The sequence below is a fragment of the Uranotaenia lowii genome, chromosome 1 (assembly GCF_029784155.1).
Source record: "Uranotaenia lowii strain MFRU-FL chromosome 1, ASM2978415v1, whole genome shotgun sequence".
Taxonomy (NCBI): Eukaryota; Metazoa; Arthropoda; class Insecta; order Diptera; family Culicidae; genus Uranotaenia; species Uranotaenia lowii.
Genome location: NC_073691.1, coordinates 29380426 through 29406249, shown reverse-complemented (window position 1 = coordinate 29406249; position 25824 = coordinate 29380426). Strand labels below are relative to the sequence as shown.

The window sequence follows — 25824 nt, the reverse complement described above, 5'->3', positions numbered from 1 at the left end:
AAAATTCAGGCAAATCCTAAAAAATCAGGCGTATTTGCATCTCTGTACAGGTGTCTCATTTGCTGAACATTACAAAACTTAAAGAAGACAATAAAAAAATGTTTGAATGAAGAAACATTTTAACCGGCCACACTTTCTTAACAACTTTGTAGGTATGGAATTAATATGTAAAACTAAGATGTAAAATGTAACAAGAAGATATTTTATCAAAAGGTTTTTTTTTTTCGAAAAATCCTCTTTTATTTTTAAGGTGTTTTTTTTTCAATGTTTCAGATCTTTACTTATGAATTCATCAGGTCAGTAACCCGAAATTGCATCTAACGACAATGGACGAGCAATTCCCCGACTAGAAAATGAAGTTTACAGACAAGCAAATGTGTGGTCCATATGGATGGCTGCTGCTGCTACCGTCGGTATATCGGATGGTTGACTAAAATCGCTACAATTACCGGCACGTGTGAAAATCAATAATGAATAACTGCGATTTGATTGTTTTGTCTCGAGTGTCACACTTTCATTTACCGCACCTCCAATTTTCCTTTCCCAGATCACCCACTATTTACTATTTGGGGAGGGTGATAGATTTTGATTCGCGACAGTTTTCCCGGCAAGACTATACGCACACCATAACTTGTATCCTTGTCATATCCAATTCCAATCGGGGTACCGTTTGTTGATGTTGCTGCTATTGTATCACACACATGGAATTTCATCCCTTTCCCCCAATTGTCCTACCACTTCTTCAGATGATTAATTTTCATACGACGGAAAAAGGGAAGAACCGTATGCGTATTTGGATGCACTCAAGTGTTTACCCACCTACGGAACACCCACGCACACGAACACCCAATTTCATTCTCTGGTCGGGGTTTAATTGCACACTAGCAGCGCCTAGCACCTTCGTTTAGTAATTATAACGATGATATTTAATTAAAATCCGGAAAATTGAAGCACTCATTCTGTAAGTGGCAGTTCTAGCAGGAGAAAATCAAGGACTCGGGACTGGGACTAACTCGTTTTGGTTCTTGGTTCCCATGCCGTCAGCCAGTTAAGTCAGGGGAACTCAAAACTGTCAGGTGTGGAATTGATTGGAAAGTGTCAAGTGCGAGCAGTGATTAATTGGGTGTTCTTCAGTATGGAATACGAATGACAAGTGGTATGCGTATTTGATAATTTGTTGAATTTGCTCAGTGTTCTCTATTATAAAAAATAAATTAGAGAGAGAAAATATTTTTTTTCATTCTAATTTTTGCATTTTTGACTATTATCTCAAAAGCTGTTTAGGGTAAGTGAGCCTTAACTTGGCATGCTCCTTATCTTGGCATGCCAAAAAGCATTTTGGTAATTTGTATGTCAAACATATGCCTAAAAATATAAAATAAATCAAACATAAAAGAAAATCGCATTTGTCTACATTCTGCATAGCATTTGTCCGCAATTGAATCCAAATAACTGCGTAATAATTTTTTTTCACATGACGAACTGGAAGTAAAATTACGATTTTCGGAAAAAATCTGAAATGAACCTACCTTGCTAGTGCATCTGCCACCTTCGGATCGATTTTAAAAACACACTTCCCTATGAAAAAATCACTAAAAAATACCGTTGGTTACAGCAAAACGTGGCAAAAAATATAAAATTATAACCAACTCCAAACAACGTACATATTTGATCTAAAATTGAAGAAAATATAAACATTTTTTTCGCCTAATCTTGGCATGAAATTCCACTAATTGAGGTTTGTATGTATGTGTGAGAACGAAATCAGCAGCTGGGTTGCCAGGTGCCCAGATTTGTCTGTAAAACCAAGACTTTTGACCCTTCGTCCAGATATTGGTCAGACACAGATTTTGCCCAGATTTGAGCTGAGAGTGCCCAGATTTTACAGACTTTCAAAATGAAGTGATGAAATCAAAATTCATGTATCGAAGTTGAGCCATAACTGCCAGATTAGGCTGGAAATCTCGCTTTGGTATTTCTGCAATCATTCATTAATGATACTTTTTTTTCCTTTTTAAATCACTTCGACAAGGTACGTGGTAGAAAACAGTGTGTATTGTTTAGTTTTCGACTCGAAAATAACCCGAATACAAAACCACAGCACAGACCTACTACCCCCCCCCCGCTCGCACGCATCGTCAAATTTCTTGTTAAGTACCGAATTTGTGAACTCTTTTTAGTGCACAGACCCACACAGACTTTTTTTCAAAATTCCCCAGATTTTTTATCCTCAACACCTGGCATCCCTGATCAGCAGGCAGACGGTAGCCGGCAGCCGGCAGCCGAATCGTCGGCCGTTAGTGCACAGTGGTCTGGAAATTTAAAACCGGTCGAAAGTAAAAAGAATGATTGAATTGCAATAACTTAAAAATACCATAAATGTATTTTGGACTGTAATCAATTTATTTATCCCACAAGCGTATTTGGCATCTTAGTTGGAATTATAATACTAAAAGTTTAGCTGCCTTTTTCTTGGTACATTTCTAGAACTTTTCCTCTCAACTTTTGAGCACGAAATCAACAGGATTCGGATCCGAATCGATATCTTGGATCTCAACGTTGAAGTAACTTTATCCTGACCCAAAAAAGAAATCTACAAATGGAATTAAGGTCCAACGTATTTTGATTTCATTTTATTTGTGCTGGAGATGAACATTTGCTGTTTATGTGTCGCTTTGAAAGGAATGGTCACAAAGTTCAAATTATGACATTCTAAATATTATGTTTATTAAAAAAATGTAGTTGCATTACAATGTTGAAAAATTATGTTATTAAGAGCTAAATTTTATTGTTTTCAATTTCATGTGAAATCAAAAATAATATTTTGACCAAGTTTGTTTTATATTATGGATCACTGTGCATCAGCAGAGGTGACGACGTTTGTTTTCCGTAGGAAAGGAATATGCGAAGGAAGCGCTGCCGAGTTTGGATGATGATTTTGCATGAGTGCGAGCGGGATGCAGCTTGAATTTCACCCAGCTTGTAAATTTGTTGTTCGCTTTCATTGGCTATAGTCCCCAAACGAACGAGTGAGATGCAATCTATTTCTATCAGGCTGGCTGGAGTGAGCGATAGTTTGTCTTGTTTTGCTTTCCGGGTGTACGCAAACGGTTGCTAGAAAATTCCTAGGGGCGACATTTTAAATATGTAGGTATGATTCAAAGAATCGTTCGCTTACTTTAGTTTAAGCTTTAGTTTGTTTCTTGCCTCGGTCATAATGATTTTTAAAATGTCGATCCTCCTTTTAAGGGAGTGGAATGAAAAAGAAATTTGAACATTTACTATCTTATGTTAACCTGTTAACTTCAATGGAAACAGATCTATCATGATTTGATTTTAAAAAATTGAACAAACGATTTGTTTGCTCGGTCAATAAACATATTTATGTTAACCAATGCAATATTTTGGAACCTATTTGTTCTAGATTGTCATTCTGATAATAGAAATTTTAAACACACCAAAAACTGAAACAAACAAATGGAACTTTTTTACGTAAGATTATAATTCTGCACGCAAATATCAATTCTAAAAAATGGTTGACATTTCGAACTTTCGACTTTTTGAAAACAACACATAACATTGTTGTGCTTCCTTCCAGGATATTATCAACGAATTCGTGGGAGCTGTTGTTGTATTAGTGAGGCAAATTTCTTCTAGAGGCGGCCAATTTAAGGAACTCATAAAGGGCCACAATTCGGAACGGGGGCCACAATAAGGAGCATTTCAATCAATAGTTTGATCAGGTTTATATCAAATTATCCACCGCTTTAAAGCAAGGACATATTTTTACTACATTTCAGGCTAGTAAGCAATCATATTTGTCGAAGGACTTTTGAAGGTACATATTACAGGAAGACTACAATCATGGGAAATATAGTCAACCATGCCTTAGGGGCCAAGTTCGGGTACATTTACCCTAACCATAGGATGAAAATAAAAAATGCTTTACAAAGCCAAACAGTATGATGATTTGTTTAATTCTGGTATGAACATTTCATGACATTATTGAAATTTTTTCTTCCATACAAATTTCCATAAAATATTGAAACAGAGCTTCCTGAATTTGGAAAAAAAACATGTTGGCAACTGTTTGTATGGTTTTAACCGACACTTGGTCATCCGACTCGAGCGTGCACGCGAGACACGTCAGACCGGCCTGCACATTTGGCGACCGTGGCAGGTTTATCAGCTTTGGAAGTCGGAATTTGAGACTCCTCCTAGTACGAGAAGAAAAAATCGAACCGAAACAGAAAAAAATTGTTTTCCTTGATTCACGGTGAATAGTTCCAGTTAAGCGATGTTAGAAAAAAAAGTACTTCAAAAACCCATCACATGTAAATTATATACCCATCTTGTGAAAAAGTGGTTTTAATTTACTCCAAATGATGTTTTTAGATGCGTTTTCGGTTAGTTACGGAGGAATGAATTGAACTGTAGTGATATATGCAAACTAAGGCGGGATGGCCTTAATATTATGTCAAATTGGGAATCAGTAGGTTTGAAAAAAGGTTGAGATGAGAAAGAATCAAAGCAGCCGAGTTGAGAGGACCGCTTGGGCATACTGACGCAAGTTTCAAGCGAGTTGAGAGGAAAGCTTGAATTCAAAATGGCGAGTTGGGACAGCCTAAGCGTTTAGATTACAATTTCAAGCATGTTGACGCGAATTTCAAGCGAGTTGAGAGGACAGCTTGGAATTATTAGACGAGTTGAGAAGACAACCTAAGTGTTTAGATTAAAATTTCAAGCCAGTTGAGAGGACAGTTTGAGATACGAAGGTGAGTTGGGAGGACCACCTGAGCATATTGACGTGAATTTAAAGTGAGTTGAGAGGACAGCTTGAAATTAAAAGGCGAGTTGAGAAGGCAGCCTAAGTGTAAGGCAAGTTCAGAGGACCGCCTTAGCACATTGACCCTTATTTCAGATGAGTTGAGAAGACTGCTTTGTGAGAGGGAAATATTCAAGTGAGTTGAGAGGACAGCTTTACATGAATTTCAAAATACACCTTGAAGCAAGTTGAAAATCAAACTCGTGCGTGTGGAGAAGACAGCTTGGTGAGAAAGAAAACTCAAGCGGGTTTGGGGGACAGCTTGTCATAAATTATTAAGATAAACACCTTGAAGCGAGTGGAGATAGCAGATTGGTGGAAATGGAAACTCAAGGCAGTTGAAGATAAAATATCAAACAAGGTTTAAAAAATTCTATTGAGAAGAGTTGAGATGACAGTCGACAGACGACATGATAGCCGAGAGGGTTAATCTCGTGCGTTGGTTGTGCGCTATGGTCAGCAGTTAAGAACTGATCCATGCGCAGAGGACCGTCAGCACAGAGGCCACGAGTTGCGCCAGGTCAGCCAGAAGGTTTCACTGGAGTTCGAGGCTGGGAAGTTGGGTTCCGAGAGGGTTTTCTTCGATGCCGACACAAGCCGTGCTGCAGTTAGCAGCATGGTTTCATTTCCGACGGCCGGGAGGAGGGCTCTCTCAGGATCTGTAACCAGGATTGGTCAAGTCCGAATGCTCCAGATGGAGGATTAGCCCGGGTCGAAGGTTGGAGAAAGCGTGCTGTGGAGCTAAGCTGCGATCAGTACTCGTAAGCTCATCCAAGCTTACAGAACGATTTTTCTGGGGCTCTGGAGGAGATGCATTGGGCGACGGTTAGTTGCCGGATACTTCAGCATTGCTTTGGATCCAGATGGGTTGCATGCAGCTAAACGTTGCCCTCCTGTTTTATGGAGCGCTCGAAGCGTTGAAGCAAGCGTTAGCGCACTTAGCAAATACCAGGCCAGCCCGGCGGATAGGCACTGGCAAGGCTTGCGGCAGGTTCTGCGATACCTTCGAGGTACGTCCGATACGGCGTTGGTATTCCGCAGAAACGCGAAATCGGAACCATTCATCGGATATGCTGATGCAGATTTTGCCAAGGACTCCGATGATCGAAGATCTGTATCAGGTTATGCTTACATGATTTTCGGAAATCTTATTTCGTGGTCAACGTAACGTCAGCAGACGGTCAGTCTGTCGTCAACCGAAGCTGAGATAGGAGCCCTTTGCCATGCGGTCAAGAAAGGTTTGTGGTTAACAAACTTCCTTGGTGAATTGGGTGTGGTTAGCACTCCTTTCACGTTAATGGAAGATAACATCCCTTGCATCCAGTATCTGGAAGAGGCGCGGACTCATCAGTGGATGAAGTATCTGGACGTAAAGTTTGCATTCATCAGGGAGATCATAAGAAGCGGTCAGCTATCTTATCGACACATCTCCACTGAGGATCAGCCAGCTGATGCGTTCACGAAGGCGTTACCAAGGGTGAGGCACGAGAAGCTGTTCAGCATTCTCAATCTGCGAATTGAGAGGAGATGTTGATACTTACGATTTCCGCTTATCCGCTCCTACATTGCTGCCGATTGCAGCAGAACCAAAACATTGTTTGATTTGATTCCTCTTGTTTGTTGTTCAATTCGCAATCGAAAACAAAAGATCAATGATTGCTGATGACTGGTGATGATGATAAACGCGGTACAAATGTTTACATCATCACACGGTCAGGCGAGACTACTCAAATTGGGTACAGGATAGGAGGGTTGGTCCTGTGGCTCACCAGTATTGCTTCTGAATGTCAGACCGGCCTGCACAGCAACCCTGCTTCCAGATCGAACTGCTATGCATAGCCAATGAACTTGTTGATTAGTTTAACCTTGACAAAAACATCTCTTGAAATTTGTAAAAGCTTTCGTCATCAATTTTTTTTTATTTTGAAATGGTTATAATTTTTTTTGTGAAAGACCAAGCTTCTTCTTATGTTACCAAGAATAGACAAAACCAATAACTTAAGACAATCTTCAATTCAAGCTAGTTTGAATTCTCGGGAAGATTCAATACTCAAAAATTTTTCTTCCATACAAGCTTCTATACAAAATTCAATCGTGATGCGCTAATTCAGGAATCAACCAAATCATCTAAAATTTAACACTAATGCTTGGTGACCGATGGGAGCAAAAAGTCATTTTTGTAGCGGTCTAATGATTTCCCAATAAGATTGCTCAAACTCATTTTATTCTTTTTTCGTCATCTTTCGCATAAAAAGCAAAGCCACAAATTTAAGGTTCTCTTTTCGGAACCCAATTCCATAAGCTATACATATGTAGGGGTACATGTATTCAACAATCAACCTGACGGATTTTTTCTCGGAGAATCCAAATCAACAAAACAGCCTGTCATAATTAACTGTCAATTGAGAACAAAACAGTTATACCACTGGCCGAATAGTGACAGAACTATTAAAAAGTACATTCTAGCAATTACAACTGAGCAACTGGCATCGACCCACAAAACGCCACCTCATGGGCCCATTAGAGAGCCCGTTTGAGTCGTGTTTCAACACTTTTTTCCGTCATGGATGTATGTTGTTCACGTGTCCGACAACAATAAGCAAACAACACTTTCAAAACAGCCGTCGAAACATGCAGTCATTGAAATTTATGATATTTTCATGCGGTTTTTTGTCGCTTGCCTCCCAGTTGTCGTCATCAGAGCGCAATTCGGGGTTGTTATGATTCCGGGGGCCATGTTTTGCAAGCCGCCACACACTTCAAGGGTTCTTCCATTTGGAGGCCTAGTTCTACTGGTAAAAACAACAGCCATAACCATGTAAAAAATCTCTACCGAACTTACTCCATTTGCCACTGGAATAGAGTGAACCAAAATCTGAGCAACAACGACCGAACAAAAAAAAAAAAACCCGACAGGATAAAATGGCCACTTCATACACCATGGCTTTTACAACACCATGCATGCATGCGGGATGCCGCTCATCGGTGGTGGACCAACTAGGTATGTAGCAAGAGAGTTCAGAGCCGCCATTCGAACCTTTCACGGGTTTTCGTGTGAATGCCCAATTTCCGCTACCGCACATCTATCGCGCGAATCGATATGGCAGCCCATTCCGAATTGATTTTTTGTTGCGCCAGCTTCCTGTATCAGCTCTTGTGACAGTTATCTCTTGAATGGTCGAAGTTCCACGTTTAATTATAATATTAATACACCTAATTTTTTTTTCTTCTGAATCAAAGGGTTCTGAAAAAGGTAAAAAAATTTCTTTTATGTATGGTCATGATGCTTCTAATACATACACAGCTAAAATTTGTCAGTATCCCGGTGAGTAGTAAAAGAACATTTACTTTCAATCTTTAAACGGCCGGGCCCACTGTGCAGTATTGAACGTAGAAACAACTGGAACATAGGAAGAAAGCACCGTGGGCAACAGTTCTATATCTACGTTTCTGTATAGGTAAAACACTTTATTTTAAATAAAAAAGCACCAAACTCGACCTAGTGCAAACTTACTGTCGATGGACCTTCCCGCGGAAGAATTCCAGAACCAGAAAACCTCTTTCCCTATAGCCAGGATTGCCGTGCTTTTTGTATCCGCCGATATTAAGAGCATCTAAAATGCCGGGACCACATTCGCTGCATCCGAGAGTCTATCCATCGAGGGTAACGGTTGTTGGTCGGTCTGTTAGCCTGGCCAGTCGGCTTGGTCCGAAAAACCTTCTGCCAAATTCACCGCGCCAAACGCAACTTGTCGGTCGCGATAAACGATTCCGAAATAGTGTCCACTTTCGATTTGACCACTCTGCTCTCTCTGCTCTACTCTGTTCCACGGCGATTGGAGGCCTCTGTATCGAAGTGCTTTTGCGGAGACCCGGCAGGCGACATCATCAATTGCCTCCTTCCAACTCTTCCATCCTCAGACAACTTCCGTAAAATGCGCGGCAACTACGGCATTAAAATGTTATTTCAGAAAACAACCACGGCTTGTTTGCAGTAAATTTTTAATTTCAACATCACACCACTTGTCGAAATAGGCCTACATGTGTGTATGTGTATGTATGTACGTATGGAGTTGTATTTCTGGGTAAGCATACGAGCTTTAGCGTATTTGTGAGCTTGGAGTGCCAATTTTGCCGTGATTTTGGAATTGCCTATACGTGGAATGATAATCTAAACGTTGCACTTTGTTTTCTATCAGCATTACAGTATACTTTTGATTTTGAATATTAATACTGCAAAGTTTAAAACAATAAAAATAATGCTGGAATGATAAATATAAATTTATTTAGGATCGCAATTAAACATTTAAAATGAACTTTTTAAGAACAGCTGTATTTTTGCAGTTTTTCCATTGTTAATGATAGGAATTTGTCATGGAAATTTATCAAAAAAAAATTGAACCTTGCCACTTTAAAATCATTCATTATTTCAAAAACACAAAATACCCTACAGTCGAGAATAAGACATTTGTGCCCACGCTTCAACCCTCCCTTGTTCCTGCATCTTTTGCATTTTTCATCACATGGTTGGTATGTTCAATGTATCAGCTACGGGAGATAAGGACATCCGTATAATGCAACAATCAAAATAATCGATCATGAATGGTGAATGAGAAAGAATCGCCTCGACCAGGAATGGAACTCGAATCATCTGATAACCTTTTCGCAACTTACCAATAGCCCAAATCGTGGAATGGAACAAGTCAAGCTGTAGCTCTATAATACAGTAAGGCTATGATCATTTAGAATCCGGGCAGTTACAAACGTGTGTATTTTAAAAACTATCTATTTAATCGAAAAACTTTCTATGGAGGAAATGAAGGTGTTAATATGATATTTAATTTAAAAATTTAAAAGAAAATATTCATCACTGATTACCAGAAATACTCTGACTTTATTATAAAATCCCTTTTTTATCTTTGCACACTTTTTTAAGTCATGTTATTGTACTTACCAAAGAAGCAAAATCTTTGCAAAATCATGATATTTTACATAAATTAACCTGGAAAAACCAATTGGAATCTGGTTCGAACCTTTTCATAAGTAGGCATCTCGAAAAATTTGAGCTCTTAAATTCAGTTTTAACATAAATTTCTTTGTCCATCAGAACACATCTGTCACATTGCGTAAAAACCGGTTGCACAGATTGGAATTGATCATTATTAGATATCCACTCGATGTCTACTAGTCAGGCAACACTTTTTGCCAGTCGGAAACGGATTTACTGCATAGTTAAGCGGTCTACTTTTAGTTATTCTCAATAACCATAGTATTTTTACCCATATTTGAGATCAAGGGTCCCACTCCGGTGCTTGGTTTGAACTTCGTGAGCATCTTAGAATGGCTTCTTATACTTCTTAACCATTTGGACGAAAAAAAAATTTAGAAAAAATCAACAATTCATGAGTTTTCAAGTCGACAATGGAGAATTTCCAAAGTGATTGTGGAAACTTGTTTCTACCAAGTCTTTTTGCATCGTTAATATCTCAAAAACACGTTAACTTAAAAATCTAACAAAAATAGGCAAAAAAAGTCCTTTTCATAACCAACACAACGCTACTAAAATTTTGCATATCCGACCTCTAGTAACGTAGCTATCACCGCATTAAAGTGCCTGGATACTAAATGATCATAGCCTTAGACTGAGTAGATTTGGGGTCATTTTTGAATTTCTTAAACCCTGGGGTCTTAAAGGCTTCGTTTTGGTCCAAAACTCTTCAATGAATTTTTGCAGAATTTTAAAAATACGTTTGGATGAGAAAATTCGAAATTTTAGGTTGGTTATGGATTCAATTTTCCCATTTTCTCATTTTTAACGGAAAATTCAACATGATTTTTGTTTCTAATGTGGAACCGAGCCTGCTTTTTGTTTATGTGTCAATTTATAAATTCTGCAATGGAAAATTTCAGCTGAACAACTTAATAAATATAATAAAGGTCAGTTGAAGCTACCATCTTGGATTTCCAGATGGTTTCAGATAGCGATATTTGATTTCCACTCGTTTAGCCCTTTTACCTAATAACCATATTGTGGAGGTTTCATGAGATTTTCAGTAACTTGCAGCTTTGAAAAAAAAGTGGAAGCCGTTATCTAAAATAAATGATGGCGTCAAACAAAAATTGTTGTTCCTAAAGGGTGATACGGTCAAAATTTGGTCAATATAAACTTTACGTATTTCTTTCAATTTTGCATTAAAAAAAAACCTGAACACCCCTCATTTTGAAGGTGTGTGTGTGTGGGTAGAATGTTGTTCCTATTTTGATTTTGGAATTTCAGTTGTCTCTTCAGTTGTCAAAATGCCATCCAAGGAAGAAGAGCACCGTATCCAAATTTTTCTCGCGCAAATCCGCGCAAATCGTGAAAATTCGAGCTACTTGCACGCAAAGCTGGCAAAATCGCTTAAAGTTGCCAAATCAACCGTTACAAATGTAATTAAAATGTTTGAGGAACGTTTGTCGACAGCCAGGAAGTCTGAATGGGGGGGGAGGAATCGTAAACCGGAAGCCGCTGAGACGATAAAGAGAGTTGCCGGTAGTTTCAAGCGAAACCCTAACCTCTCTCTCCGAGATGTCGCAAATAAGCTGGGTGTATCGTCTACAACCGTGCATCGAGCCAAAAAACGAGCCGACTTACAAGAAGGTAGTGACTCCAAATCGCGTTGATAAACAAAATACGACGGCCAAAGCGCGATCCCGGAGGCTGTACACGACGGTGCTGACGAAGTTTGACTGTGTGGTAATGGACGACGAAACCTACGTCAAAGCCGACTACAAGCAGCTTCCGGGACAGGAGTTTTATACGGCAAAAGGAAGGGGAAAGGTAGCAGATTTTTTCAAGCACTTGAAACTGTCAAAGTTCGCGAAGAAATATCTGGTTTGGCCAGCCATCTGTACCTGTGGCTTGAAAAGCAGCATTTTCATAGCTTCCGGGACTGTCAACCAAGAAATTTACGTGAAAGAGTGTTTGAATAAACGTCTGCTGCCTTTCCAGAAGAAACACGGTTGTTCCGTACTGTTTTGGCCTGATTTGGCATCTTGCCATTACGGTTAAAAGGCCATGGAGTGGTACGCCGCCAACAACGTGCAGGTGGTTTCCAAGGACAAGAACCCTCCCAACACGCCAGAGCTCCGCCCAATTGCGAAATACTGGGCTATTGTCAAGCGTAACCTAAAGGAGACCAAAAAAACTGCTAAGTGTGTGAATGGACAAAACCGACACTTCTTCATTCGACACGAGCGTGCACGCAAGTCAATCAGTCAGTCGGCGAGCAAGCCAGCCAGCCGAGTAGTGCGTGCGATTCTCGCGGCTGTAAGTGATTCGGAGGGCAACCAGTGCTACTTCTGGGCTTCAGAGCTCCAGACAAGTCTACACATTTGGCGACCGTGGCAGGTAATTTTTCAGAAGCTTAAAAAAAACAAGAAATTAGAAAAAAAAAAGCGTACCAAAAAAGAACAACAAATGCGATTCACGTTGAAAAAATTTTCATCAAACGAGGTTGAAAAACGTTGCAAAAAACGGGTAAAATGAGTAATTAGATAACCTAACATTGTAAAACTTGTTTAAGAAAAAGCAATACTGTTGGAAGATTTTCGGAAGCTATTTCGGTTAAAGTGGAAGAAAGGCAACGTGCCATTCGGGAATATGGCCGAAACTGGACTGGAAGAAAATCACAATTCAGATTAATTTTCAAGTCCGTTGAGAAGAGAGCTTGGAAAAAATAATTAATATGTTATGTTAAGCGAGTCGCAAGGGCAGCTTTATTATGTTCACAGTTCCAAGCAAGTTGAGAGGACAGCTTGAAATTGGAAGGCATGTTGAGAGGACAGCCTGAACATATTGACGCTCGTTTCAAGCGAGTTGAGAGGAATTTCAGAGTTTTTTAAATCAAGCTTTTGAAGAAAACTGGAATAACATATTTATCGTTGATCTTAAAAAGTATCTTACTAACAATCCTTCCGTCATCCCTCTTTGATCATTTTTAAAGGGAGAGCATGAGTTTTGTGCATTGAGAATGAGTTGCTAATCCCAAGCTGCATTCTTTTGGCCCTTGTTCAAAATTGATGGCCTCGATCAATCACGGAGTAGCAACCATTGGCGATGTGGAACTCGTTCTACTTAGCCACGCCAGCGATCATGGAGCTCGAAATGTATTCAATATATTTTTTGTTTCAAATAATCAAAAAATTATAATATTAGGAAAACAATGTAAGAGAAGCATTTCGGGTTGATTGATTTAGGGTGGATATGAGTAGTCAAACAAGCTAAGCTAAGCTAAGCTATGCTAGTGTGCTTGAAAACTTAGAGCGATTCTTTGTTCTTCTAACTTCTATTTTTTCGTGAATTTGATTGATGGATCTTTTTTTTTAAAGGACTTTTTTCTAGGTTCAGGTTAAATTATCCTTTTCTTTATTACAAATTCTTTCGTACATTTTATGATTGAATTATTGAACTGTCATTTAAAAAATCATAAAAATTATTAAGCTTAAAAAAAGTGAACAAATACACATGCGCGCACAAATGCTATTACAGCTTGGAAAATCATCGAGCGATTGATACCAAGAAAAAGGGGTGTAGAACTCATAATTTATGATATCATCATTGTCGAAAGCTAATCGTTTCTGAAAGAAAGACAAAAATAGTCAACTATTCGGCTATTTTTTTATTGAAGCCTGATTTATTTCGATTTTTTTAATGAATTTTTGGCAACCCTTTTGTAGAGTTTTGGAAGAAAAGAATTTGACGGGCACCGAAAGGAAGAAAAATCAGTTTACAAACTTTTTTAATGAGAGCGTTATGTCTCGTGTGAAAGAAAAGTAGATATTGTAAAAAGAAAATGGCAGGACAAATCGTCTACTTGAATGGAGTTAGGAAAAAGTTAGGGAATATAGGATAAAATCTAGAATAGGTCGATCGGTCTCGATAATGTTATTTTTTCCATTTAATTTCTGTGTTTTGTAATAATTTCGCCGAGATCCAAAATTGGTTCTCAATCCTATCATAAGGTTTTAATTTTTTATCTGTGTTTATGAATTTTAACGTCTGGTTGTGGCTAAGCTTTGAAACTGAACAATAAACCCAAATTTTGATAATCCTATATTATTGAATATGTACTCTGAGTTCGAATTCTGAAATTTAAATCATGTTTAGATTTCTTTATTTAAATAATTTTAATTTTTGTCTCGATTCTACATTAAAAATTATCAATTAATTAAAAAAAAATCTATAATCAATTCTTGAACCATTTTTTGATAATTTTTATTCCAATCTTAAGGGGGGGTAGGGTCTAACGGGTAAAAAAAACACCATTTTCACGATTTTTTTCTAGAGCTATCGTTCAAACAAATGTATTCAAATTTTTTGAATTATACAAAGCATTGTTAAAAGAACATTTAGTAATTTTTTCGTAGAAAAATATTGAAAAATGAGCCGGCAATGGAGCACTTTCGAGGATGCCTTTTAGAAAACAGGATTTGCGGTGGACACTGTATCTCAGCACAGAATCATCTGAAGTCAAAAAATCAGAGCAAAATATTTTTAAAAGATGTTTTTCTGGACCCCAACGTTTTTTTTTAACTTAAAAAATATTTTATGGAATTTTTGTGGCTGTTTGAATTAAAAACTACGATTTTTCACGAAAAAATCCGCCATTTTTTATCTGTAAAATCTCCCCAAAGTAAAAAAAAAGAAAAACGTTGGGGTCTGGTATTTTATATGTAGAAAATATGTTCCAAATTTGAAAAGAATCGGATAAGTAGTTTTCAAATGATGATGTCCACGGACTTTTAAAATGTGCTTTCGAGAAAAACGCGTTTGAAGTTTCTGCTCTTGCTTTCTTGCAGTATTAGATAGGCCTATAATTTCTACAGTTTTGCTTCAATTGACTTGAAAATTTGACACAACATTCTTGAAATGTTTTACAATAATAAAATAAAAAAATCGATTTTTCGAAAGTGTTAGACCTTACCCCCCCCCCCCCCCCCCCCTTAAACTGGAGACGTTGGTTGAATTTTAAATTTTCTTAAAATAATTGACTCAAATCTTTAGACCTGTCTTTAGTCTTTTGAGTTTTTGATCATAGATTCGAGTCAGGATGTTGACTGTCACTGGAAACAATATGTTTAGAAATTTGTTATTTTATGTTTAGAATAGAGCACCTCATGTGCCATTTAAGAACTATCTCATGAACTCTCATGTGAGAGAGGTTTAATCACTAATCTTTTAACCGATTGTTTCATCGTCGAAAAAACTCACCTTTTTCTGTTTCGGGGCCTCACTGATAACATGACATGACAAAAAAAAACCCTCTTTTAGTCCACAAGTGTTCCAAATAACGAAACTTTTCAGTGAAAAATCCAAGAATTGATCCGCATTTTCTTTCAAACCAATACGTAATTGGGACAAAAGTGTATAAACCGTAAATAAATTCAATATCTTTCCTCCCACATGAACAAAAAGACGCCAGACGAGCTAAAAAATGGAGACAAAGTGCTTTTAAACCCCTTTTTAAATTTTTTTTTTATTTTTTGTAAACAATCCAGAAAAACACTGATTTATTCTTAAAAACTTTGATCAAAACTTGACCTATCTGGTGTGATTTTTTCCAAGAAAACATATGAAGGCTATTTGAAATGTCAAACGCTTCGAAAGATGGAGTTATGACTTATTTGACCTTCAATTCCTCTATATTTTTTATATTAATTTTGGAAAAAGTAAGTTCAGACCTGAAAATTTTGAACCAAATGCGACCTATCTTGTGTGAATTTTTTTAAGGAATCAAATGTAGGCTATTTGAGCCATCGCACGAATCGGAAAATGGAGTTATGCGTTTTAATCTCAATTCTCCTAAATTTTTTTTAATTTTGCAGAAAAGTATGTTCGTATTTAAAAAAATTAAACCAAATGAGACTTATGTTTTTTGATTTTTTCTGAGGATTCCTCAATTGAAGGCTTTTGAGCAACCGTAAGTTTTTGGAAATGAAGCTTTTTCCGAATTAATTGAAAATAGTAGGTTAATTTTCAATTCCGAACATGCTTTTTCTGAAAAATTTTAAAACATGTTGAGAAATTGTAGGGAAAGCAGTCATAACTCCAGTTTCCGATACGTGCGGTGGCCAAGGTTGCTGAAATCACAGAAAAATCTGTAATTTCACAGAATTTTGAGATAATTTTCATCACAGAATCTGTGTCACAGAACACAGAATTTTGAAACATTCACAGATTTCACAGAATTTTTGAATTTTGAAAGAATTTCAAAAATTTTATTTTTCTTGGCCAAAATAAAAATAATATTTTTTGCTTTTAATGAGAAAGTATGATAAGATTTCTAATGTTGATTGATTTTCCTCAACTAAAATGTAAAAAAAAACACAATTTGTCTTGTATTTTCAATGAAAATAATGAAAATAGCATAACAGAAAACCATCACAGAATTTCTGGGTAGAATCACAGAAATTCGGAATTTTTTTTTCCCAAAAAGACAGATTTTTTTTCGGCAACCTTGGCGGTGGCTCAAAAAGCCTTCATTCAATATCCCTTAAAAAATCACAAACGTTAAGTCTCATTTTATATAAAAAAAATTCAAGTCCAAACATGGGTTTATCAAAACTATGCTTAAAATTTTGGGGAAATGAAGGTTTAACAGCCATAAATCCAGTTACCTATACGTGCGATGGTTCAAATAGCCTTCATTTGTTTTCTTAAAAAAAAATCGCATAAATGGTTCTATTTTGGTTCAAAATTTTCAAGTCCAAACATGCGTTTTTTCATAATCCATTGAAAAAATAGATGAATAGAGGACAAAATCAGCCATAACTCCATGTTCCTAGGCTTGTGGTGGTTTTTATAGTCTTCATTCAATTCTTAGGGAAAAAATACATAAGATTGGCTTGTTTTTGATCAAAATTTTCAAGTCCAAACCAGCGTTTTTCTGGATTGTTTTCGATACATAGGGAAATTAGAGGTTAAAAAGGCATTTTATTTTCGTTCATAAGTTTATATGGCGTTTGAAACTATGTCCAATTGATTCTCTGGACAATTTCTATCAAGGATATTATATTTTCTTAGTTTTAGTCAATGTAGGAGGGAGGATATTGAATTTCAAATTAATTGTTTTTCGGCGATTTCAGTCAAAAGATAAAAATCGATTTTTATTTCTTCTTCCGACGTTTCGGCATTTATTATGGCTTTTTCAAGGAGTCTATTAATATGACATAATTAAATTATACTTTTTAAAAAGGCGTAACAATATTTGATACTGAATTTATTTGGGGCTTATACACTTTTTTCCCTCTTTGTGCACTATTTTTATACACTGATCAAAAATGGCTAGAATTAAATGCTTTAACATGAAGAAAACATTTATTCACTGTTTTTTTTTAATTCGGGATTGTCATCAAAAATAATTGAAATACTTCTAAATACATTGAAATTGCTCAGCTTTATTGATTCATCACTTGATCCAGGAAAGGAATTTATGGAGCTGGTTCATCTTGTTTTCTTTTTACATAATTTTTTATCTCATTGGAAGCTTCAACCTTCGGATGTATCTTGGTTGACTATCTTGAACGACTTCTCATCAATCACATCAATTTCAATAGTTTTGGATCCCGTTCGAAACTTACAAATTATATAGCACTGTTTGGGGTGATGTAAATTCATTTAAACTTTACCTTTCTCTACTACTTTGGCTACGATTGGGTTTTTCTTCACATTTTTTTCATTATTTTCTTTCATTTGACGTTAAAATTGGAGAACTTTCCTCAGTTTTTATTTATAATTTTACTTTAATAGCTGCTTAAAAGTAAACAAATAACAGTTTAATTAGCTTTTTTCGGTAACTAGCAGTACTTACACGCTAAACGGATTAATGGTTGTCTTCTTAGCTGTTCCATCGAGTTTCTTTCTATTTTATCAATTGAATTGGCAACCTGTGTTCCATCACATGTTCTAAGAGAGGCTACACAAAAATTGATTTAATAGACTGGGGGCTTAAGATTTTTATTAATAATAGATTTGGTTTTTTTAGATTTTTTTTCTTCTTCAAAATTTACAAGAAAAGGTATACATATTGCGAAGTAGAGGTTTTTTTTTCTTCGAATTAGTGTTGCTTCCTTACAGCTGAATGGAAGCTTTCGGTACTAAGCTACATAAGTTTTACAATTAAAAGTACGGTATAACATCTATGATATTAGTTAATTGTGATTTTTGGTTTGCTTTTTTCAGTAGTGTACATCAACCGTTGGTATCGAATGCGCTATCCTGGAGGATAAAACACGTATCTACAGGTCGGATACTTTTGGACAAATGGAGTCATAACAGAGAAAACGTTGAAAATTCAACGACTACGCCATCCCAACAATGCCCCCATAAGTCCGAAGCACCCATTGAGTGAGTTGTCTTAGAAAGAACGTAACAGAAAAATCAACGACCCGGTTTAAAAAAAAAAGGGGATGATCAAACACCCTAATCCCCGGATATTGCACCCTGTTCCTACGGTTGAAGCTTTCCTCAGTAGGGTCGCCAGACGGAGTTGCCGTTCTCGGACTGAACCTGTCCCTGGGGTGGAACTCCACGACCTCCGGCCAAAGCTCGTACTCCGGAATCGTCTAGGGCTCCCCGAGCCATGGCCCCACAGTTGCCGATAAGTGAGAGGTCCGTGTGGGGGTTATTGCTCATCAGATTCGGATGCTGTCGACCTCCGACTGAGGCCGTCGTCGAAGTCAGATGGTCCATTACGCTCTGAAGTTCTCCGGCATGCATCGAAGAGTTGGGGGTTGTTGAGTGGCTGTTCTGGAGATGATGATTGTGGAAGCCATGCGTCTGATTAGCTGCCGTGTAGAGTTGAGAGTAGAGGAGACTAGCCGGAAGTACCGGATACAAAGATCCGTTACAACTGCCTCCTCCGGTGCCGTAGTTCGCCTGACTTTGGTTGACCACCAAACTGGAGAAGTTCTGGTTGGCTCCCGTTCCCAAGTTTGGCGTGTTAGAAGACAACAGATCTTCCTGGACTGGAGATTCCGCTTGCGATGAGTCACTCAAACTCCGAGGACCGCTTTGACTCGTGTGAAGTGTATACTCATTATTGCTGGAGTTACTCTGATACCTCGGTACCAAAAGTCCATTCGATCCATTGGTCGTCGTAATAGTATTTGAGGTTTGAGAGGTCACTCCATTGGCATTGGTCCCGTTGCCACCGGTTCCAGCTCCATTCCCACCCGCGCTCATCAAACTGGGGTGGGTCATCTGAGCCGTTTGTTGGGTCCCGACCAAACTACTCAGCTGCTGGTCCAAATCGGCGGCCGTTGAATCTGGTAACACTGATTGTGAAAGAAACCCTTAAAAACCATAAAAAATCTCTCTCAAAAGAAAAATACTCACTTGGAACGCAATCTCGACCGGTGCCTGCTCCGCCGGTTGTGAAGTCCTGGCCGGCGTTCTGCTCTCCACTTGAGCAGGTGAAGCCGAGGGCGGGGTTGTTGAACTGGGCTGCCGTTGGAGTTGTGCAGGATGTTAAGTATGGTGAGTAGGGCCCCGTTGAGCTGTAGCTCCAGTGGGAATTTGCAGTTCCGAGGCCGAATTGGGACATGTCTGGAAGAAGAAAGATAGTGGATTTCACGATATATCTGCAGAATATACAATAATTTAAAACTGTCTTTATTGAAAAATAAAGAAGGAAGCTTGAATAGTAACTCAGTTGATAGAATGTTTGCCTTTTTGGCCAATTGTTATGAGTTCTAACCTGAAAGTAAACAAAATTCACTTTCTTATCGAAATGGTTTGAAAATACTGCATCCCAGCAAACATGAAATCGCATTCAAAATGATAACTCAAGTCATTTAAAACGTTACTGCGAATCGTTTTTCCAACTAACGCAATTCGTCGTAAAAATCGTTACTCGAAGTCGGATTATATGGTTTAAATCGGATATGATAGAAAGTCCGCCATGTTTGCAGATTTTGAAGACGATTTTGTTCCTTTTTTTCTCCCGCGTGGGTCAAGTAAGAGAACAGCTTTGTTGTTCTTTCTGCGACCATCAGTGCAACCAGATTGCTATAAATCAGAAGGTGTATTTGCAAGAATATCGTCCAAATCGTATATTCTTATCGCTTTAACCAGAAGTAAAAAATATGTATGTATATTGCCTCCACTTTGGTAGGTAAATGCTGTTTTTTTCGGTTTTCGAAGCAATAGTCCACTTTTAATTTAGATTTTTTCAGCGGGTGAACGTTTACAACATTTAGGTTCAAATAGCTTACACAGCTTTATGCAGTTTTTAATGACGAACAATTTATATCAAAAAAACTTAAAAAGGGTAAATATAACGAATTCATGTTCTTGCATCAAATTCAAATTTTGCTAGAAATAATAACAGTACCAACAATACACAATTAATAAGGAAATTGATTTCTAAAATCATTAACTTACTCATGACCATCACAACTCGAAAAAATAATAAGATTCAACAGATAAGATTCAAAATTAAAAAGAATCAATCTTTAAAATCTGTGATTTCCAATAAGTTATTAAAAAAATAATCCAAAAGATAATCCTTGTTCTGAACTAGAAGTTTTGAGTAAATATTTTCGAAGCAAATCTTAGAATTAATTTTGACTTATTCGGGAGCGCTAAATCCAAATATGCAATACATTTTTTTTTAATCAGCTCTAGTTTTTGAGATAGCTTTAAAAAAAGGTAAAAAATTTGTCATTCAATTTTTGTTCTTATTTGACAAAACTGTTAAATACAAAAATACTTATTGACTCAATGATAAACTTTCCCAAAACCGAGACTAATTTTGGGTTCTAGGAAAAAAGTTATGGAACTTTTCTTTTTGCTTTTTTTTTCAAACATGCAAAATCCGGGAATTTTAACGAAATTATGAAAAAAAAACAAACTGAATTGAACCGTAAGTCATTTCATTTCGCAGCCTTCAACAAAGTTGTTGATTGAGTTAAAATCATTAACATTCAATATTCAATGACTTTCTGTAATGATGTCAGAAGAAGTTTTAATCTTATTTTTTGGAATTTCCATTAATCGTTGGATTCAATTTTTCGAAAGCATTGTATCTCTTATACAAGAATATATTGGCTATATCTATATTGATTAGTAAAGGATTGTTAATTGATTTAAAATCAGCTTTTGGTTTTTATGAAGGTTTATTGATTTTAAAAGATTATACTGATCAATTTTAAAATTTCCACACTCTACATCACTGAAACTAGAAGTGATAGGCAAAATCTGTGGAATGTTTTGAATAGAGGATGCAAAAACCTTACAAAACCAGCTATTGAAAGAGAAAGACCAAAAATGCTGTTTCCCTGATAAGTTGTTTCAGTAGATGCAAGGTGCATTGAAATGGAACTAAATATAACGAAACTTTTACTTAGAAACCTAATAGGAAATGACAAAGAAAACCCTGGAGACTGAAAACAGGATTATTGAAACAAAAACCTTAAAGAAGATTTTTCCACAACCAATCGCTGCACAGCGCTAAACTATTTGAAGCAAATTGTGTAGGAATTAAATTTTGCAATATCTTTGCAAAAAAAATTTGTTTTTAAATTTTTTGTAACAAATTTTTTTGAAAAGGAAAAGTCTGATCACATTGCGGACCATACACGTGATATCTCGTTTTTTTCGCTTTTAGTAAAAATGCTACATTTAGACGTTAAACTCAAATGTTATCAATTTTTTAATAAAACTATATTTGAAACAAATTATCTACACTTTCGATTACTAACAGGAACAAGGAGTTGTAGAATTTTGTCCAGTGGATTCTGTGCAATAAAATGCCAAATCTCGGTGTGTCTCAGCTTAGATTTCGTTGCAGACCTTAATCTATTATTATCATTATATTTTGTAATGACCCTCCAAACTTGTCTGTCATTCATTTGTTAAGAATTGGTCAAAATTGGATTAATAATTGCATTTCTTTCTCAACGATGGTTTGAAATTTTCTAAGTTAGCTGTACGACCTATCAATCATGGCTTTAATCTCTTATTTTTCTCCTTTTTGTAAGTTCTTAGATCACAATTCAGCATGTTGGGACTCACACAAAATCCACAAAAATGATGATTTTCATTCTTCGATTCGAGCCGTGGCTCCCACAACTTTCGTTTTATTTCTTGGAATATTTGTGTCTTTTGAGATTCCCCAAACTTGGTTGGTAAAAAAAAAGAGAAATCATTTAAACTTCCAAATAAGGGGGGTTAGAGGAGTAGAATCGGAATTATGTTGGAAAAGTTGAGCGCTATATAAATCTCGTTTCTTTAGATTCTTCTTGTTGAAATGAGCTTTTTTTATTCAGCTTATGTTTTTTTGAGTGACAAAATATAGAACTTTTTGCATGTTTTTAAATGAATTAAACAGATTACAAGATTATTTTAAAAATAAACTATGCACAAAATTTAATGTTTATAATAAAAATCCTTTAACGTTCTTCATAACTTGAAATGCGTAAGTTTATGTTGAAAAAAATTAGTATCCTAAAGGCAGATTAGAAAAAAAAGAAATTTTTAAAATTTTTGTAAGCAGTGGGATTTAAAATATATTTTTAATTACCGAATCAGTGTTTTGATCTCTTAAACTTTAAATAAATTTCAAAATTCATAAATCTCAATTAACAAGATATAATAATTTTAATGATCATCAAGATCTACCAGTTCAAAAATGATTCAAATTGTATTAAATGAATTAGCAAAAATATGAGAGTAATTTAGAAACAAAGCGTCAATAATATTGGAAAGTTAGCAACTATAGATATGTAGATGATGTTAAATTTTTCTCCAAAAAATGATGAAAAAATTTGTTTTATTTTTTTTTAAATATTTGTATAAAAGTTGCTTATTTCAATTGAGGCCCTCAGAACCAAAGGGGTATAAGTGACAAAATGGTCGATTTTGAGTTAATAATGCCAAATGATTTTTCATACTTCATGCTTTTATTGCTGATTTTTTCAGATTTTAAGAATTTTATTTACGTACTTTTAAATTCGAAAGAAAAATGTAAATTTTCGAAAAATATATGGGAAATGGCCAAACACAACAACTTTAAAGCTTGTTTTCTCGAAATAAGCTTTAATGCACTTATACCCCTTTGGCTCCAAGGGCCTCAAATACATTTTCTAATTTAATTAAACCCTCTCATGAATGGAGATCAATTTTTTCAATTATTTTTATTTTTTGAAAATTTATAGAAATGAGATAATTTTTATAATTTTTCAGGAATTGTAAATGCCAATTGAATTTTTCATGTGCCTATTAAAATTGTTTGAATTCTTTTACAGTACTGAATTATGATATAAAATCTGAAAAATCTTTGAGGGCATGTGTACATTAGGGTGGCCCAAAATTGTACCATGTCTGGGATTTTGGGGGCTCAAGCTTCAAATGATAGCTGAGGGTGTAAGAAACAATATTTTATATGGCGATGACTCAGGAAAATGATGTTTAGAGGTCGCACTGGTTCGATTTTTGGAAAAAGACCGTTTTTGTTGACATTTTGTCCTAATAACATTTTCAGATCTTGAAAAAGTATCAAACATGTGTCTCTAATATTTTTTAAATTTTCTTAATAATGAAAGTTTAAAATAAAAATTTATTTGGACTTATTTGGACTCTCAATTTGTATGTATGATTTTTTTGAATTACGCAATACTATGAATTATTGTAACAAAAAATTATTAAAACTAACAAAAAAGTATACTTTGGATTAAGATTTTTAATCAATATTGAATTCAAAAGGTGCAACTTTGCAGAAGAAAGTGTATAGCTATGACTTCGTTTCAAAGTAATTCAAGTTTCACTGTGGAAAACAGTCACAATTTCCAAATTTCTACAAAGAATTGCTCTATATTATGATGTTGATGTGTTTCGATCAATCTAAGAACCAAATAAACTCCTGATATCAAATTTGTTCATCCTTTTATCAATCCTTAAATCACCAGAAAGAACCATTCCAAGTTTCTAGATTTTTTATTGATTGAAGGTCGTGCTACCCATACATGGTGACCGTTTGGTTAATGTGTTATGGCTACAACCACTTAATAAATTTAAAATAAAAATCTAGAAACCAGTCATAGTTGTTTCTGCTGATTGAAGGATCGATAAAAGGATGAAAAAATTTGATATCAAAAGTTTAGATTGCTCGAAATTCATTCTCATCATAATATAGAGAAATTTTTAGCGAAAGTTTGAAGTTTGTGACTTTTTAACTTGCACACCATAACGTTGCGCATCTTTTGAATTTAATGTTGATTAAAAATGTTTATCCAAAGTACACTTTTATGTGAGCTATAATTTTTTTTTCATAAAAATTCATAGTATTGCGTAATTTAAAAAAAATCATACATACCAATTAAGAGTCCAAAATAGTCCCAATAAATTTTTAGATTAAAACTTCATTATGAAGAAAATTAAAAAAATATTAGAGACACATTTTTGATACTTTTTCAAGATCTGAAAATGTTATTAGAACAAAATTTCGAAAAAATGGCCTTTTTCCAAAAATCGAACCAGGTCGACCTCTAAACATCATTTTTCTGAGTCGCCGCCATAGAAAATATTGTTTCTTACACCCTAAGCTATGATTTGAAGCTTGAGCCTCCAACATCCCAGACATGGTACAATTTTGGGCCACCCTAATGTACATATATAAGCTCGTATGCACTGGAAGCTAAAAAATTAAAGAAAAAAATCATATAAGGATGACAATGGATGTGTGAGAAACATTTCATGATCTAAATTTGAAAACCAACCAGATACGTATTATGGATTGGCCCAAAAATCTGACCCGGACAAAATGTCAGCTCAATCGGACTTTATTTAGGGGTTCCTCGAAGCGATCAAAATTTAGGTTTTTCACCCTCGAAAATCACAAACGGACAACTTTTTGGGACTAAGTCTTTTTTTTTTAAACCAGCCATTTTTAGGGACACCAGCTAAGTCAAGGAAAGCCGATTTTTAGCAATTTTTTTTTGCTTTTCTATGTCATTTGACATCCAAATTTGATCTTCGATTTTCCGAATTCTCTTTGGTTCACCAATCTGGTATTTTAAAAAAATTTAATGTTGATTTTTGACAAATTTTTTTCCTAGATAACACCTGATTCCGAAATTTTATCTTTTTTAAACTCATTTAGCATCTAAATCGAAATAAATCGATTTTCCTATTTCCTTTAGTTCAGCATTTGGTATTTTTTTAGGGTAAAAAACAACCAAAACTTTGAGTACTTTGAGGCACCCCTAAATAAAACCGGTTGAGCTGAAATTTGCACAGGTCAGTTTTGGGCCAATCTGCTTAATGTATATTAGGTATCAGATTTCGAAATTCGTCGTAACCCCTTTCGCCCCCTAAAGTATTATCATAATGCTCCCATTTTATGTGTTTTTGTTCCAAATAACATCGTCTCCAAAAATTAATAAGAGATAATTAAAAACCTGAAGAAAGGAGATGTGAAACAGACGACTTTTTTTTTTTTTAATTTTTAATTCTAACCAACAAAAATCAACTAATCTATAAATTTTGCCTTGATTCAGCATAGGACAAACAAAAATTATAATCAACCTTTCCAAGAAAAACCTTTTTTATCGGCTGAAGTGAATGAGATCCTGGTATCAGATAAATGTAAAGGTTTTGATACCGTAAATAGTCAGAAAAGCCGAAAAAAAATTGGATTTTTTATTATTTCTAAGAATTCTATGTTTGTTACGCCTGCATACTAAAAAATAGTTCTCACAATTTTTATCACTCTCAAGAAAAACATATACTTAAAAAGATATTTGATTTGATTGTTAAATTCCTCATAAAATATAAAATTGTGTTCCTCGATTGCGCATTAAATCAGGTATTTTTATTTATATTTATTTATTATTACGGCAACCCTGATAATAACTTGAAACTGATTTTTGAAGCTCGAAAACTTCATTTCAAAAACAAAAGTTTTTTTGGATAAATCTGAAGCAGAGTCTCGATTTGAAATAAAACTGACCCTTTAGAA

General features: G+C 35.7%; 1 protein-coding gene across 5 annotated transcripts in view; it reads right to left on the bottom strand.

Annotated features, from left to right (window-relative positions):
• Nucleotides 1-17243: 17243 nt before the first annotated feature.
• The window catches only part of LOC129754664 (protein lozenge), a 168563-nt gene continuing 159982 nt past the window's right edge, over nt 17244-25824 (bottom strand). For all 5 annotated transcript variants that reach the window (XM_055750849.1, XM_055750884.1, XM_055750868.1 and 2 more), the window contains 2 exons: nt 19203-19412; nt 17244-19141 (listed from right to left, as the gene is read on the bottom strand). In XM_055750849.1, the coding sequence (XP_055606824.1) occupies nt 18333-19141; nt 19203-19412 (1019 nt within the window). In that variant the 3' untranslated portion in view covers nt 17244-18332. The remainder of the gene's footprint in view (nt 19142-19202; nt 19413-25824) is intronic.